Genomic DNA, 15,467 nt, shown 5'->3' with positions numbered 1-15,467 from the left:
TCCCCCTTCACACTTGGGGGTCCACACTCAAGTATGAATCATTAAATGTTTATCTTGCTCACCAACCACCATGCCCACACTTGTGCTGTACCAATTTCACAGGGTCATGACACCGCTTAGGACATTTTCGCCAATAGTGGCGTTTCTCGCCACAATTGTTACAGGTCCGATCGGCCTTCAATTTGTCATGGTCTGAGTCGGGCTCCTTCTCAGAAGACTTCTCTGATGAAGACTTCCCGTTGCCCTAATTGTTGTTGTTACGGCCTTTCGACCGTTGGCCAGCCAAGGCCTCAGAACCTCCACCCTGTGGAGGGTTCGTAAAACGCTCTTCTGGCTGAGCCTGCCAACGGTGATCAAAGAGGAGTAAAATGCTGAGTACTGAGAGAGCAAATGGCCATGTACTCTAAAGATATCTTCTTCCTAGCCCAAAGAACCTCCTGCTGCAACTTTGATGTGCTCCCGTATCATCGAAGACTTTGTAGGGTTCATCACCCGGATTTGCAATTCCAAGGAGATCCGCTTCATGGGTGACACTTGTTATGCAGAGAAGCCAAATGCTGCCAAATCCCTTTGGCCAGCATCATATGTTTAATATGATTAATCACATGTGGTGTGCAATTAAGGAAGATGAAAGAACGCACATGGGCATTGACACGATTCCACGACTGTGCCTGAGCCTCCTCTTCTTTCCGAGTAGAGGGTAAAAGCTCCATGTCCTCCGACTCCGACCGTGGAACACCAACCACAATGAAATCAGCCAAGTCATAAGACTCCAAGATAGACTCCATCATTACCTTCCATATTTCGTAGTTGTTCCCATCCAACTGTCGATCCATTGAATGTGGGGAGAGTAGGGATCTTCACGTGCTTCTCAGCCATCTCAAGCAAGTCTGCCATTTCAAGGGTCTTGTGAAGGGAGGGTGGGTGGGAAAAAAATGAAGAAGAGGCTACAAATAGTATGCAAGGTGGCTGTCCAACGGTGATGGCTGCCTTCTACCCGATCTCCAACTCCCGAACAGCCCAAGCAATCTCCAATCATCAGAAAACCCTCAAGCTTCCATTGTCTCCAAGCTTCAAGCCACCTGGGGCTCTAATACCATGTCAGAATGCACAGCGGAAATGAAGACAACTGATGTAGAGAGCAAAATGCAGAAAAGAGAGAGAGAGAGACGCTGTATAAACTCTGCTATATACACTAGAAAATCTTGGAATGTGATACAAGAGAAGTGTGGGGGGCAGGGCCAATATATATGGCCCCAGGCTGCTGGTCGGCTAGCCCAAAAACAGCCTACAACAGCCAGAGATGCTCACGACCAGCAAACAACTCAGTCGGCCAAGAGAAAGGCAGTCAGCCAGCACTGAGGAAGAAGTTGGGTAGCACCAGTCCAGTCGGCCAACAGTAGACACAGCTGATAGCCCTCCCACAGCTAGCAAAAAATGGGAAAATACTATGGAAAGTGAGGAAAAATGGGGGAACACCTAAAATGGGCGGGCACACCCACAACAGAGGCCCTGGTGTATACTATACAGATAGGAGATGACTGCTAAAACAGAAATCCCCTATGACCCTATACATGTGTCCAAAAGGAAGCACGGGCGTGGTGACAATACTTGGTCTTCATGTTCTTGAGAGCCTCAGTGGAGGTGGCGGTTCGGCAGGCTCTTCAATGGTAAAAGGAAACTCCAAGAAGGCAAGAAGACTTAGAACGACCTCACGAGTCTGCTACCAACGTGCTCTTGTGCCTAGTCTTGCTGGGGGAAATTGCGGTCCATCTCCAGCGGAGCCTTGATGCAAGGTCTGTTGGGGACTGCTCCTGAAGGCACTGGAGAGAGGCTAGACCCTAGTGTAGGTTGTGCTCTTAATTCCTTGAAAGCTCGTAATGGTGTAAAGAAAAGAGCTAAGCTATAGCTCCCCGTACTACTGTGTATCCCCCTCCCTGCCTGTGCACCTGTGTGCCTCCTCCTTCCAGCCCTCCTGTGCGCCATTCACCATGCCCCCCGTCCTTTCTAATCTCCGTACTGCTGTGCACCTGTGCACCTCCTTCCAGCCTTTCTGCCAGCGATTTTCTTGCCCACCATTCACCCTCTCTACACACTTCTCCTCCTCCATCCCCTTCATGGCTGTGCACTTCTCCTCCTGCCCTCCTTTCACCTCGCGCTGCCAGTCATCCTGGCTGCCATCCAGCCCTTCCTTCACTCCCGCCCTCCTCATTTCTGCTTACCTGTGCGCTTCTGCCTTCCAGCTCTTCCTCCTGCCCCTTCCGCTTTGTTGCCTGCCCCAAAATTCTTAGCGTGTTCAAGTCCCTTGATTGGCATTATGGCTTCTGGCCCAAGCTAATCCTTTTCCACTCCCACACGTTGTGAGAACTATCAAATTTTCACAAGCCGAGCTTCCAAAGTGACATCGACAATGAAATGAAGACTACTCTCATCATGGCTCTCACCCTACCCATTTGCGAGTTATAAATTGGCTTCTGGTAGCCCTCGTGGCCCATCGCGTAGTAGAGAAAGTGTTAGACAGTACTCTGGGCACACTTCACTTACATTCTTCTATGGTGGGGTGGATTGCCTCTGACTTTTATTGTCATGTGCAAGCATTGCCATGGACATTCTCTGGAGCTAGTCCAGAAGGGGCAGCCAGAAAAAGATGTAAGAAAACCAGAGTTTAGGAGCATGCTACAGTTTTGGGCTAGTGTTGGACTTGGAGCAAGGCATGGAAGACTTGGAAGAGGCTGTCGGCTGCACACAGAGGCTGTCGGCTGAACCAGATTGGAGGCGGCTGCAGGCGCATCATGGCATGTGGATTTATGGACCAGTCGGCTGGCCGACCAGCAGTCGGCCAGCAGTCCAATGAATTAAAGAGGCCTATAAATAGGCATAGGTGCTCATTGAGTAGATCATTCTCTCCCTTATGGAGTGGGTCAAGAACTAGGACTGTTTTGGTGTACTACACCTTTTCAAGAAGGCAGCCTATGGCTGTAGATTAGGGTACCTTTTTGTACTATATGAATATACTGAATTTCCAGCTCTCTCTCTCTCTCTCTCTCTCTGCCATTTCGCCTCTGCCGCCCCTTTCCACAGTTCGCCTCTGCTCTGCTCGCTACTTCGCCTCTGCCCGCCAGTTCGCCTGTGGCCGCCTCTCTCATTTCGCCTGTGCTCTGCTCCCTATTTCGCCTCTGCCCGCCAGTTCGCCTGTGTAAGCCATTTCGCTGCTGCCGCCCCTTTCCACAGTTCGCCTCTGCTCTGCTCGCTACTTCGCCTCTGCCCGCCAGTTCGCCTGTGTAAGCCACTTCGCCTGTGGCGCCTCCCCTCAGTTCGCCTGTGTAAGCCACTTTCGCCTGTGTAAGCCATTTCGCTGCTGCCGCCCCTTTCCACAGTTCGCCTCTGCTCTGCTCGCTACTTCGCCTCTGCCCGCCAGTTCGCCCGTGTAAGCCACTTCGCCTGTGGCGCCTCCCCTCAGTTCGCGTGTGTAAGCCACTTTCGCCTGTGTAAGCCATTTCGCTGCTGCCGCCCCTTTCCACAGTTCGCCTCTGCTCTGCTCGCTACTTCGCCTCTGCCCGCCAGTTCGCCCGTGTAAGCCACTTCGCCTGTGGCGGCCCCCCTTTCCCCACCCACCCTTGCCCAGGCCCCCAAGGCAGCAACATAACTCTCTCTCTCTCTCTCTCCTCCCTGCCTGTGGGAAGGACTGCAGAGTGATCTGGAGGAATGGCCCCGAGTCTCCAAGAGAAACTCGAGGCCCTCGAGATGGCAATGAAGGCACTAATCAAGGAGAACAAGAAGACAGCCGATTCCAACCTCAATGAGGTGGAAAACAAACTACATCGGCACATCATAGCTCTCGAAGCACGGGTCACAAACCTCGAACAAGAGAACACAGCACTCAAGGAGGAGGTGAGTGCATTGAAAGTGGAAATGGTAGCCATCAAGAATGATGAGAAGGAAGAAGGGGAGATCAATGACAACACTCTCACGGCCATCAAAGAAGAGATCTCCAAGGAGATCACAAAGGACATGGAGGGAAAGCTCGAAGCCAAGCAGTTAGGATGGGTCGAGGTGGTGAAGAAGAACATCCGAAAAGAAGTGAGGGAGGAGACTCAAAGGGAAGAACACCAAATCATTCACACCACCATTGAGGAGGAGAAGATGAGGCATGCTCGCCGCCTCAACATTCGAGTCACAGGTATAGCCGAGACACCCGACTCCACCCCCGAGAAAGATGGACAGCTTCTATGCATGAAGCTCGGCTACAAGGAAGAGCACCCTCTCCCCTTCACCAAAGCGTGGAGAGCCGGGAAAGACTCAACACGCAAGCGAGCCCTCATCCTGCAGTTTGCAGGAGAGACGGAGAGGGTCACCTTCATGAGGAAGAGGGTCGTACTACGGGGTTTAGAGGGAGCTCCTATTTTCTTGGATGATGATCTCACGAGGATGCAGCTTGAGCATAGGAGAACTTGCATGCCACGAGTCTTACACGCGAGGAGAGAAGGCAAGAAGGCCTTCTATCGAGATGGTCGGGTCATCATTGATGGCCGGCCCATGGATTAGCGGTTTGGGGTCTATGGGACACAGACCAGGCCACTGACAGAGATACACATGGCAGTATGGAACTGTAATGGTTCACTATGGGTGCAGCCTGGACGACTGGAGCATGTTATGGTGGGGAGAGACATCATACTTCTGACAGAGACACATCAGAGCCCAGAGAGAGGGCTACCTCGAGTAGAGGGATTCCAGTGGGAGTCAGCATACAGGAGGACCACACGCCAGGGTACCTCGAGAGGGTCGGGGGGAGTAGCAGTCCTCTTCAGACGGGAGCTACAGGGGAGACTGAGAGTGGTAGCACAGGATCCAGAGGCTAGATACATGTGGATCAGCTTACAGCTCTCACAGGACAGGGTTATATACATAGCTTTATGTTACTTTTCTCCATCAGGATCCTCCTATGTCATTACAGAGGACATGCCACAGGAGGAGGAGACAGGAGCCTCGCCATACACTTGTCTGTCTCAGAGGAGATTATGCATTATTCTACACTAGGGGAAGTATTTCTTACGGGCGACTTCAATGCCCACACACAGAGCAGACAGTGTGAGGTGTATGACTATGATGACATGGAGATCCTCCACCCTGTGGATCCAGATGAGATAGGGGCTAGTCGGGCATCAGAGGACACTGGACCAGATAGAGGACATTATGGGGACCACTTACTAGAGTTGGGAGCCAGGCATCGTCTCGTTATTTATAACGGGATGCTACAGTGGCCGGGATCAGGAGGGCTGACATGCTTTCCACATGGGGGTCATACACGGACCGGAGGCACGGTGGTAGACTACATTATGGGGTCTTTGGAGGCATCACAGCTTGTCACCTCATTCTCCATTCCACCTCGTCCTATTGGGGCAGATCATACATACTTGGCATTTTCACTAGCCGGATCACCAGTATCACCAGGCCCCCACATACCGACGCCACACACTACCATCTACTTCACACATGACATGGCAGATATATACACTGGCAGAGTAGAGGATGGGCTCCTACTCATGGATCCCCTGGCACCTATGGATACCATTACAGCCCAGCTCGCATCACTCCTACACACGGCTGCATTACAGAGCTTCCCACATCGTGTACACTCAGGAGAGCTTGCGAGACCTGGGACTATGCCCCAGAACAGATGGTATGATGACGAGTGCAGAGCCCTATACTCACGGCTGCGCATACAGAGAGCCTTGGGAGCCATCACAGAGCAGGAGTCGAGGAGAGAGATGAGGAGACTTACTCGCCGCAAAAGGCGGGCCTTCGCAGAGATACAGGAGCTAGAGATCTTTCATTTCTTCATGAGTAGAGATAGCCCTGTCTCATGGCGGCACTTTAGAGAGCCCCGGACCCCGACACCTATTGCAGACCCACAGACATGGCACACATATGCAGAGGGACTATACCATGCCCCACAGCAGCCACCTATACCTCAGCCACAGGAGCCTCGACCTACCACAGCTAGCTTCTTTACCCACTCGATGGTACAGGAAGCTATCCGCCGCCTACAGCATGGACGGGCCGCCGACCATATGGGCCTGCAGGGTGAGCATCTCATATATGCAGTAGATTCTTTAGCTCCTTTTCTTGCACACCTGTTTAACAGGGCACTAGCAGAGGGTTTGCCTGCAGAGTGGACGATGCATACCATTGTGCCGATTCACAAAACAGGGGATATGCTCGATCCGAGCAACTACAGGACGGTTATGGTTGGCCACGTGCTGGCCAAACTGTATGGTGCAGTGCTGGAGCAGGAGCTTAGCTTATATGCTGAGCGAGCAGGTTTACGCTCATCAGGGCAGGCAGGCTTCAGGAGAGCTTTCTCTACCACCGACCATGTATTCACTTTGAGATGTATGATTGATCAGGCCAGAGTGAGGAAGAGAAAGCTCTATTGCTGCTTCGTGGATTTCCGCAAGGCATTTGACACAGTACCACGAGAGAGGCTCTTTCAGCGCCTGCAGTCTCTTGGCATACCAGCAGATATGACATGGGGCATCTATGCATTATATGAGCAGGTTTTTGGGCGAGTCAGATGTCCAGGAGGTATGTCTGAGACTATTGCTAGCACCATTGGTGTGAAGCAGGGATGCCCACTTTCCCCCACGCTATTTGGGTTATACATTGATGAGGTGGCTGACTTCATTACACGGGGAGGCGGAGATGGAGTTGATTTAGCAGGTACCTCAGTACATATTATGCTCTATGCTGATGATATTGTATTAGTGTCTGAGTCTCCAGGTGGTCTACAGCAGCATTTACATGCACTCCATGATTTTTGCACACAGAGGGGTCTTACTGTGAACCTTGGGAAAACCAAGGTTATGGTCTTTCATACATAGAGACAGGGCAGGAGTCAGCTGACATTTACTCTCGCAGGATGCCAGGTGGAGGTGGTGACATCATACGTGTACCTAGGGGTTACCTTCTCTGCAGTAGCCACACGCTTCACCATGGGTTCAGCAGCCAGAGCTAGATTGACACGGGGATATGCAGCATTGGCTATGCTAGAGAGACAATGCCACCAGGCGCATTTTCAGGAGCCCCGGACGAAGGGGTGGCTATTTGACACATTAGTCACACCGGCATTGATGTATGGAGCAGCGGTATGGGCGCCAGGCCTTGCTACCCATTGGTGGACACAGATAGAGAGACCACAGGCCCTCATGATGGCACGCATGATACGCAGCAAATCGTCAGTACCTCATGACATTATCCGAGCAGAGTTTGCTGCGCCTCCTATGATGGTAGAGGCCATATTTCAGACTATATGCCTGCTAGACAGATTCAGAGAGATGCCACAGGACAGATTGTCATACAGAGCTTTTGAGGCATCTAGACAGCTGGCTGAGGCAGGAGACAGAGGATCATGGTATGCACAGGTCACACATTGGTTCTCACAGCATGGCCTAGACATGGATCATCTACCACCATTCCAGTATGATAGGGATGCACCACATATCCGTCTCTCTCATAGTGAGAGGAACAGAGTATTGAGACAGGATCTATGGCAGCTCTATACACGAGAGACATGGATATCGCCTACACAGCCTCTTCCACCGAAGATGCTATACTACAGAGATCACTTCATGAGTATCACTGATGATGGATTTATAGAGAGGCCTAGATACATGGAGGGCTTTTTATCACACGGCTCCCGAGTGGCTATTGGTCAACTCAGAGTTTCATCACACCGATTGGAGATTGAGACTGGCAGAGCAGCACGGATCCCCCGAGAGGAGAGGGTATGCAGATTGTGCAGAGAGGAGGTGGAGAGTGAGGAGCATTATGTATGCAGATGCAGAGCATATACAGCCATCAGAGAGAGATATCCCATTCTATTCAGAGAGCCACGTTCCCTACACCAGATCTTTGAGGCAGCAGACCAGCGCATACTGGGGAGATACATTCTAGACATACAGCGCCACAGAGAGACATTATTACACGCTCAGACAGCTCCAGAGGGGGGGAGACAGACACAGATTACTGCATTTTTTCAGAGATCCATCCCCCTCCCAGCCCCTACACGGCAGGGAATTACTCTCCAGAGAGCAGAGACACTTAGAGCCCGCAGGAGACAGAGGGCACCTGGCTTTCGGACACCACGCCTATACCAGAGAGAGATGACAGAGATCAGAGCTCAGTTTCACAGAGAGGGTGCGGAGCGACTGGCTCGCTTCAGAGCACACCCAGGCATGTTCTTCAGGGAGCTGTGGACACCCCCTTCACTGATGTATACCATTCTATACCCCCAGTATGGTACAGGATGGAGCTAGCTAGGTTGCATATCATGATTGTATACTCCATGCATATAGCTTTGCATTTTTCTCCTAGTAGTAGAGCTCCATCCCCCGCACACCCAGATTCAGCTTTTTTTTTGTTCAGTACTTTTCATTTTGTTGGGATGACAGAGGATACCCCATACAGGTACTCCGATTTGTCTCATAGGCCGAGTTCGGTCTTTTGGAAGACGTTAATAAAATCTTTCTTTCTTTCTTTCTTTCTCTCTCTCTCTCTCTCTACTCTCCCTTCTGTTTGCGTTTTTGCATCAGCATGTTCTAAGTGGTGTTTAGGACTGAAAGAAGACTCTCAGAGCTTCCACATGTTACATTGATATCAGAGCATCAGGCTCAGCAAAGCTAAACACTGATTCAGTCCCATATGATGGTGTACAGGTCCAAGGACATCTTGTTATAGATAACGAGACCATGTGCAGCTCCCAGCTCTAAGAAATATCTCCCATACACCGTGACCTCCTCACGGTCCTGTGATGATCTCTGCAGCCCTGTGTCAGTGATGTCCAGCTCCTATAGTCTGATAGAGTCGTCCAAATCGAGTAGTGGGACCTATTGACTTCTCGTCCTGGTGTTAAAATCCCCGAGCAGGACTTCCCCCAGCTGTGAGAACTCCATAATATCCCCATATAATGGTAAGTACGGTGACCGGCCATGCTGTGCGGCGTGGTGCAAAATAACACACAGCAATGTGGATGAGTCTATCACTGCCTAGCTATAGCCGCACCCAAAGATACCGAGCATCCTCATCCTTCTAGACGATGCTGAGAATCTGTTGAAGATGGGATCTAAAAAGGATAGCTACCCCTCCAGAGCCACGTACTCCTCTTGATGTGCGGGTCTCGCCTTGAAAAGTTGACTCCCACTCATACCTGGCTATGTGTGGTAAGCCCCTCTTAGGCCTCTAATGAGTCTTTGTATAAAAAATGGCATCCCTGCCTGTGAGAATCTCGCTCAAGCCTCTTGGATTTGACCATAGCATGCCATTGTAGTTCCATACTGCTAAGCTTAGGTGTTTGGTCTCATAGACCCCCCGTCCCTATTTGGGACGGCGCTCGGTGATAATGACCCTACCATCTCTGTAGTGAACTGTCACCATCGCCTCACGCCGGTGTGCCACCTGTAGTGGGGTGAGATTATCTCGCATGTACACATGTGTGCCCTTGAGGGCAGCCCGCCTGTCTAAGAAGGCCTGTCTGCTGGTGGCATTAGGGAATCTAATGATGAGGGGCCGCTCTCGTGTCATATCCTTGCCTGCCCTCCATGTATCCGCAAAGGGGGGGGATCCCGTCCACTCCTAGCATCTGGCAAAGCATCATGGCATCCTCCTTGGGGGAAGCTGCTGCCTGTAGCCCCTGCACTCGCACATGGAGGGCCCTATCCTCTTGCGTTTCTCCTCCTTGAGAGTCTCATGTATGACGCTCTGTGGGGGTTTGTGCTTCTTCACCACCTCCACCCAATCTTTCTTAGTGGTCTGCAGTTCTTCCCGCAGGTCCTTGACTGTAGCCTTTAGGGCTTCCATTTCTGCCCGGAGTTTCCCTGGGGCAGCCTCTGGCATTCCTTGTTGTTGCAGCTGGGTCTCTTTCAACATCTGAATCACCTCCTCCTGGCGGTTCACCCGTGCTGCCAATTCTTCAATCTTATTGGTCTTGACCTGTATCTCCTTGCCAGAGGCCTTTCAACTGTTTTTCATGTTGGTTCAGGACCCTGTCCAGCACCTTCTTCTGTTCGCCCAACAACTTCTTCGTGTTGTCCTCCACTGTCTTGATGTATGCCTCCAGCTCCTGCAAATTCATTGTGGCTATTTCCCCCTGGTTGCTGCCTTGGGGGCCTGAGCAAGGGTGGATGGGAAATGGATGGGTGGAAAAGGGCGCGGAAAAGCCTGCGCACAGAGCAGCGCTGTGGGCCTGCAAAGAGCAGCGCGAAGAGAGAGAAGATGGCGAAGAGCAGTGCGAAGCTAAGTGGGCAGCGCAAAGAGAGAGAAGATGGGTGGAAAAGGGTGCGGAAAAGCCTATGCACAGAGCAGTGCTGGGGGCCTGCGAAGAGCAGCATGAAGCTAGGTGGGCAGCACGAAGAGAGAGAAGATGGCGAAGAGCAGTGCGAAGCTAAGTGGGCAGCGCGAAGAGAGAGAAGATGGCCACCTCCAGCTTCTGCAGATTCATTGGGGGCCTGAGCAAGGGTGGATGGGAAATGGCGCAGAAAAGCCTACCCACAGAGCAGCGCTGGGGGCCTGAGGAAGGGCGCAGACAGCCTACGCACAGAGCAGCGCTGGGGGCCTGCGAAGAGCAGCGCGAAGAGAGAGAAGATGGCGCAAAGCTAAGTGGGCAGCGCGAAGGGAGATAAGATCGCCACCTGCACGAGGCACGATCAGCAGTGGGGCTGAGGGTCACGCCATGGCGCAGAGAGAGAGAGAGAGAGAGAGAGAGAGAGAGAGAGCATACGATAACTGGTGATGTGCACTAAGTCCTCTAAAATCCACTGCATCCCCATCTCTAAAAGCATGATGGATGTCATACAAGTGTGTGCTTGTCTACTTCTTGTCTGAGCATTGAAGTTGAGGATGTCTCCTTGTTGGGAAAACTCCACGATGTCTACAAAGAGAGGAGCATATGATAACTGGCCATCCTGCAATAAATCCAGCAAAAGAGAGAGAGAGAGAGAGAGAGAGAGAGAGAGAAGGTTGTTTTTATGTCTTAAAAAGGCCCACAGGGTCCATGAGACCAAAAGGTATTACAATAAGTCCAGATGGCAGAGAGATTGTCTGGGCACACAAGTATGTTTTAAATGGTTTGATGTTAGGTATGCAGTATAAGTGATATATTAACGTCGGGCGCTTGTTCTAGCGGTTGATAGGGGTGGCTTGTAACCTGGAGGTACCAGGTTCAATCCCCGGCTGAACACCCGATAGTTACCTTGCCCTCACTTTGGGGTCCTCACGGAGTACTTTGCTCCCTTCTAGTAGTCGCCAAAATTTTAAAACAAGTGATGTGTTGAACTAGGAGTCAGCCATTATGACTTAGCCATAACCTCTTTTCCCTGATTTAATGGCAGGTAATGAATTGTCTGGGAATGGTGTTGGAACAAGTATCTCAGCTCAGCAGTATGCAGCTGATGTCAAAGAATTCCGGAAAGTTATACAAGAAATCTATTCAGGTCTCGGACATCGCCCACTCGTCATTGCACCAGATGGATTTTTTGACAAAAGCTGGTTTGAAGAGTTTCTACAAGCTTTGGGGCCAGATGTTTTAGATATTGTTTCCATCCATATTTACAGTCTTGGAACAGGTCAAAAATAAAATAAATAAAGAGTTCAAACTTTTGCATTCTTTTTTCTTTTCTGTTCTTACATGAATATGATGATCCCCATGCTTGCCAGGCGTGGACAGCAACCTTGTGCAGAAAATACTGAATTACTCTTTCCTTGATAGAGAAAGGGTAACATTTGAAAGCCTACACAACATGTTGAGGGAATCAGGCTTCAAGATTAGTTCATGGGTTGGAGAGGCTGGTGGAGCTTCTAACAGCGGGCAGCATCTCGTAACAGATTCCTTTGTTTCTAGCTTCTGGTAAGGCTCTGTACGTTTCTTCTACCAAGATATAGCTCTCATGACTAATGATGGCCAGAGAAACATACACACGAGTGCTAAGGAGGAACATGATGATAAGAAAAAACATTAGGAGCACGAGTATAGGCTGTGAGTGGGTGATAGCACATCCACACTCTAGGAAATGTTGCCTGCCTTGGACAGAGCGAATCCCGACCCCTTGAACGTAATCCCGGATGAGATCGTTCTCGAAGCACCGAGGATGATCTTGGAAGTGGTATATGAACCGACATTCAGCAAAATCGGGTTCCAATCGAGAAAACCGTGTCATACTGCACCCGTAAGCATACGCACCAATTTCAAAGCCAAGTCCCAAGTCTTTGAGACTTAGAGTAAGGGTTTGGTTCCTTGAATTCCCCTGCATTCACAGGAGAAAGTCTGCCTAAGGTACAATTTGGAGAAGAGGTGGCCATGTTACATAATACATCTTAGAGACCTATTCATTAATCAAGATTAAGCATGAAATTATGGAGCCGATAATCTTGCAGTTGAGATCGTAACCAATGGATCTAAGGTACACATATTACTCATCCTTAAACTGCTCTCGGAGAAAGACTACATTAGGGGATGGGGAGGGAAGGTATGGTACTGGATGCTAGATCATTGTGTAGATAGTTAGGGTTTGCTTTAAGGAAAAGGGGCCAGCCCAGCATGTAATGCCAAGACGAAAGGGCCTAGACTCCAAATGCAAAGGAAGGCGGCCCGGTGCCACTGCATCCGCTCCGAATCACCTGTGAGGTGCTTCCAACGTCCTCGCAAAGTATGGATGATGATGTATGTGGACTTGTGGCATATTGACTCATGTGCAAATGCCCCATCATTCAAGTCAAGATCTTCTCTGCTCCCATCTGGAATCCAAAAACAAAGAAAAACAACCGGAACACCTATTTATTTACCAATAATATTTGGAACAAACAATCAGAACGCCTATTTTTAACCAATAATATCTGGATAGTCTTAATCAGTTGTGTAGCTTTGGCAGGTATTTGGATCAGCTAGGGATGGCAGCCAGCTTTGGTACAAAGACTTATTGCAGGCAATCTTTGGTTGGGGGCAATTATGCTCTCCTCAACACTAACAATTTTGAGCCAAATCCGGATTATTACAGGTTATTTCTATGAAAAAAAAACGAAATTTATCACCATCTTAATTCAATCCAAACGACTGCATGATAAGCTCGATGTTTTTTTTTCTTTTTTCGTGGGTATATTAGTGCACTTCTGTGGCACCGTCTTATGGGTAAGAAGGTGCTAGCTGCCAATTCAATCAGCACACCGGATTTACGGACATACGCACATTGTTCTAAGGGTGAGGTACGTGCAGTCCATCCTGTAATTTACTTGAAATATTTATGGCAGTGTGTGTGTGTGTGTGTGAGAGAGAGAGAGAGAGAGAGAGAGAGAGAGAGAGAGAGTGTGTGTGTGTGTGTGTGTGAGTGAGAGAGAGAGAGAGAGAGAGAGTGTGTGTGTGTGTGAGAGAGAGAGAGAGAGAGAGAGAGAGAAAATGAAATGAACTGATATATTAACGTCTCTAAGAGGCCATAATGGCCTATGAGACCAAAACTGAGAGTACATCTGAAGTTGGTGTCTCATCAAAGAGAACAAGACTAAAAAAGTACAATAAACTGATTGTCCTACACTTATAAGAACAGAACTACAATACTCCGAGATGATACTGAGTAGAAAATACTAGAAAATACTGGAAAATGTATATCAGGTAGATCCATGTATGCTGATCAGTTGAAGTGTTGCCCTCTCCTTAGATCAAGTATCTCCGCCATGGGGCTGTCTAGAATGGAGAGGTCATAGAAGCGAGGTAGGCGCCTCCGATGCCGAGCAATAATGGCTCTGATCTGGCGATGGTGAGGATGCCGTGGTCGGGATCTTGGTGGGCGTGGCCGACGAGCACGACATAAGATAACTGCTCTATCAGTGGTGACTCCCTGGGAGCGTGGTCGGTGCTCTGATGGCCCAATGGAGGAGGTATCAGGAGGTGTGTGGGCTGGGTTGCTGGTGCTGGTGCCGAAGAAATCTGTCAGGGTCCTCTGTCTAGGTACATCATGGCTCGGCCTCCTGTCTGCCAAGAGGGTCTCTCTATGTCTCCTCCTGAGCTCAAGTAGAAACAATCCGAGGCATCTCTGATCCTCAAACTCCATGACCCTGTGTAACGGCCCAAAACCCTCTCGGAAGAGGCAGTGCTATCTCCCCCGGATCTCATAATAGACTGTACATCGGCAAATGTAGTGTTCCTCTGTCTCTACCTCCTGGTAGCATAGCTGACAAATGTGGTCATCCACGATCTGATGCACATATCACCCTGTCTCAATCCGCAGCTGGTGTGATGAGGTCCGGATCTGTCTAATGGCACAACGTATCCCATGTGATAGGTGTACATCCATGTACGTCGGGCGGGTGATAAAATCATCCGGTGAGAGGTGTAGAAAATGGCTCTTGTAATGAGTCATTTTCGTGCCCAAGGGCTCAAGGGGGCTAGTCCATGTCCTCTCTGTGTCCACTCTGATGATATCCATCCTGATCACGCGGTTTTGCTTTGAGCGGGTGAGATCCAAAAATGGACAATCCTTTGAGAGAGAGAGAGAGAGAGAGAGAGAGAGAGAGAGAGAGAGAGAGAGATATTGATGACAGTAAAGGATAGAAATCTGTGTGTGTGTGTGTGTGTGTGTGTGTGAGAGAGAGAGAGAGAGAGAGAGAGAGAGAGAGAGAGATTGATGACAGTAAAGGATAAAAAGCTAAGTGTGTGTGTGTGTGTTTGTGTGTGTGTGTGTGTGTGTGTGTGTGTGAGAGAGAGAGAGAGAGAGAGATTGATGACAGTAGAAATCTAACACACACACACACACAGCTAAAATCTCTCTATATACACTGGCTTTGTAGGATGGCATAACCTTGCTCATTCTTAACCTAAATAACAGCACCAAATACCATGTCTCTGTTTCGATAGAGCCACCGCCAGTCACGTCGGACGCAGCGAGTTTGAAGTTGAGACTGTTGAATCTGTCGGCCGTGAAAGCCATGACGACGTTTCTCAAAGCAGCAAAAGCTACAGCACAAGGCAACAACAGGCAAGAATACCATTTGTCAGCAAAGGATGGCGATATACATAGTCAGATTGCCAATCTAAATGGCAAGGATTTACGCGTTACCCACACAGGAGATATACCTGAAATGGTTCCTAAAACTGTCGACATTTCATCACCCATCTCTGTAGCACCCTTGTCCATTGCTTTTGTACAATTCCCCGGGCCTCCTCTTGGATGCTCATGATGATAACTTCCACATTATTCATTGTGAGATTTCACATAGGGGCTGTTTACATGCTTGCTTTTTGATTGCTTTTTTTTAAGGTATGAAAAAACATGCATTGTTTTTGTCAAGACATGTCATTTTGAAGGGTAACCCTCCCCATCAAAAAAATCATCCTTTCTTGTATAGAACATATGATGCTAGTGGCATAACCTAACATATAGCAAAAGACATACATCACAACCATTTTTTTGGCCACGAGTTAGCAA

At 49.5% G+C, this 15,467-nt stretch overlaps 1 protein-coding gene across 8 annotated transcripts in view; it reads left to right on the top strand.

Annotated features, from left to right (window-relative positions):
- Positions 1-15,255, top strand: part of LOC147609554 (heparanase-like protein 3) — a 44,516-nt gene extending 29,261 nt beyond the window's left edge. For 5 of the 8 annotated variants that reach the window (XM_086787545.1, XM_086787547.1, XM_086787551.1 and 2 more), the window contains exons 5-9: positions 11,385-11,618; positions 11,710-11,899; positions 12,912-13,046; positions 13,152-13,251; positions 14,830-15,255. In XM_086787545.1, the coding sequence (XP_086643671.1) occupies positions 11,385-11,618; positions 11,710-11,899; positions 12,912-13,046; positions 13,152-13,251; positions 14,830-15,219 (1,049 nt within the window). In that variant the 3' untranslated portion in view covers positions 15,220-15,255. The remainder of the gene's footprint in view (positions 1-11,384; positions 11,619-11,709; positions 11,900-12,911; positions 13,047-13,151; positions 13,252-14,829) is intronic. The other 3 variants (XM_086787546.1, XM_086787549.1, XM_086787550.1) reach the window with 2 other exon arrangements.
- Positions 15,256-15,467: the final 212 nt, after the last annotated feature.

Source organism: Cibotium barometz, chromosome 51, assembly GCF_041138505.1.
Source record: "Cibotium barometz isolate CiBa-2024 chromosome 51, ASM4113850v1, whole genome shotgun sequence".
NCBI lineage: Eukaryota > Viridiplantae > Streptophyta > Polypodiopsida > Cyatheales > Cibotiaceae > Cibotium > Cibotium barometz.
Note: the sequence above shows the minus strand (reverse complement) of the source record. Positions and strands in the feature narration are given on the sequence as shown.